We start from the raw sequence: 2,089 nt of genomic DNA, 5'->3' as shown, positions 1-2,089 counted from the left end.
GACTCCGTCAGCCACGGGCGATCTACAGGAGATGACCGGGTCAGTGCCATCACCGGTGCAGTGGCCTTTCGCTCTTTTAACCCTTCCCTCTCTCCAGGATGTCTTTGGGGACAGTGGCACGGCCAGGCAGCCCCTCTCCACTCCCCCCCACCCCGCTGTGGGTGACACGGCTCCTCCTCCCACCAAGGAGTTTTGGCAGATGCTTTTCGTGCATTTTTAGATGTCTTTTTTCCCCCCAACTTCCTTTCCCAGGAATAACTGAAATCATCCACCAAGGAAGCGGCACTGAGATTTACGGGTCAGGTCTCAGCGGTGAAGAGGGCGAGCTCCTCATCCGACAGCTGCAGGCGGCACAGGGTCCTCCCCAGCTCGAAGACGGCACCGATGAGGTCGTCGCAGCCTGATGGAGTGGGACAGCAGGGAAGAAGCGGTGAAGAGGGCGAGCTCCTCATCCGACAGCTGCAGGCGGCACAGGGTCCTCCCCAGCTCGAAGACGGCACCGATGAGGTCGTCGCAGCCTGATGGAGTGGGACAGCAGGGAAGAGGGGGACGTCACAGCTCCACGCTGCCCGGTGGCACCCCCACACCCCACCCACCGGCCGACCCCAGCGGCACCCAGGGCTTTCAGGAGATGAGATGGGTGAAGGGGGGGTCCCTGGCAGAGGATGCCCGGCATCACTGGGCTTTGGGCTGGGGCGGGAAGCGGGTCCCAACCACAGCACACATCAACCCGATCCCAACAGGAGTGGGAGCAAACACAGAGGGGTCCCCCCCTCAAATCCTGTCCCCCCAGGATTCAGCCCAGCCACAGGGATGCTGCATTTCACCTGGCTGCAAACCCCAGCCTCATCCAGGGATGGAAACGAGAGGAGAGCCCCGAGAGAGGCGCAGCGACGCGGCTCTTACCGAGCGACTTGAACATCTGCACGCCGCCGAACTTCCCCTCGAAGAGGACGGTGTTGTTCAAGGGGTTGAACGCGCGGATCATGCGGATCAGGAGCACCTCGAGGCAACCTGACGTAGGCAGAGAAAGTGCAGACGAGGGCAGGGCAGGGCAGGGGGGGTTTCCATCACCCCAGGACCAAATGTAAGAAAGAGGAAAGGCCCCAGTGCGAGTTTGAAGTCCACATTGTCCATTCCCAAGAGCGGAATGGTTATTCCAATAAATCCAGTTTGTTGGGTTTTTTTTCCCCAGGTTTCCAATTGTGACCACAATATTTCACCAAAGGGAAATATTATCCAGTCATTCGCAGCCAGACACAGAGATTGATTGAGGTCATGGTGGAGCACCGAGAGAGGAGAGGATGAAAACAAAATAAAGAAAAAGAAAATGGAAGGAAGAAATGAAAGAATGAGTTAAACTCCAGTGTGCTGGGCATGGCCAGCTCTGGCTTCAGGGTACGCTGCCCTGCCGGGATGCTGGCACACGTCCCCTGTGCTGGGTGAGGCTCTCAGCTCCCCAGCCCTGAAAGTTTAGAAACTTTAGAGAGGCTTTTCCACCTTTTTTGGCATTGTGGGGCTTTTGCACATTCAGGTCCCTCACCTGGGCACGGCGTCGCCGGCTCGGGCAGATGGATGGGTGGGGGACATGGATGTGCGCTGCCGTTGTCCTCCCCTTCCCAGTCTCTTGCTGGGAGAAGAGGCCAATCTTTTCCTTTTCTCCCTCCCTGCTCCCCCTTCCCACGGGAAAACCCGCTGTGCTCGTTTCCATCCCCGTTTCTGGGGCGGCCACTCCCCCCATCCCTCTCTATACCATCGCCTTTAAACATGACCTTCAATTCCTTCCAGCCCAGTACCCGCTCCCCGCGCACCGATGCTGAGCCTGGGGGCAACTGGGGGTGGCGAGGGAGGGGAGATCCTGAAAGGAAAGCACTAGCCAAGAGAAAAAATGGGATATGCCTTCAGCACCGTGTCTGCTGCTCAGGAGAGGTGTCGGGGATGTGAGGGGGACGGTTGGGATGCAAGGGGGACGGTGGGGTCCCCTGCTCTTACCGGCTTTCAGGAGGATGATTTGGTCGTTCTGGCAGAGCTCCATGAAGCCGTCGATGCGCTTGGCAAACTCCACCACGTACTGGATGGCATTGGAGAT

General features: G+C 58.5%; 1 protein-coding gene across 1 annotated transcript in view; it reads right to left on the bottom strand.

Moving 5' to 3' along the window:
* The window catches only part of LOC104166326 (nuclear receptor ROR-beta-like), a gene marked incomplete at its 5' end in the record, with an annotated part of 4,807 nt that overhangs the window by 796 nt on the left and 1,922 nt on the right, over nucleotides 1-2,089 (bottom strand). The window contains 4 exons of the mRNA XM_009706207.1: nucleotides 3-24; nucleotides 410-518; nucleotides 907-1,014; nucleotides 1,993-2,089. The exon at nucleotides 1,993-2,089 is cut by the window's right edge and continues 21 nt beyond it. Of these exons, the coding sequence (XP_009704509.1) occupies nucleotides 3-24; nucleotides 410-518; nucleotides 907-1,014; nucleotides 1,993-2,089 (336 nt within the window). The remainder of the gene's footprint in view (nucleotides 1-2; nucleotides 25-409; nucleotides 519-906; nucleotides 1,015-1,992) is intronic.

This window comes from Cariama cristata, unplaced genomic scaffold (genome assembly GCF_000690535.1).
Source record: "Cariama cristata isolate BGI_N322 unplaced genomic scaffold, ASM69053v1 scaffold27298, whole genome shotgun sequence".
Taxonomy (NCBI): Eukaryota; Metazoa; Chordata; class Aves; order Cariamiformes; family Cariamidae; genus Cariama; species Cariama cristata.
Note: the sequence above shows the minus strand (reverse complement) of the source record. Positions and strands in the feature narration are given on the sequence as shown.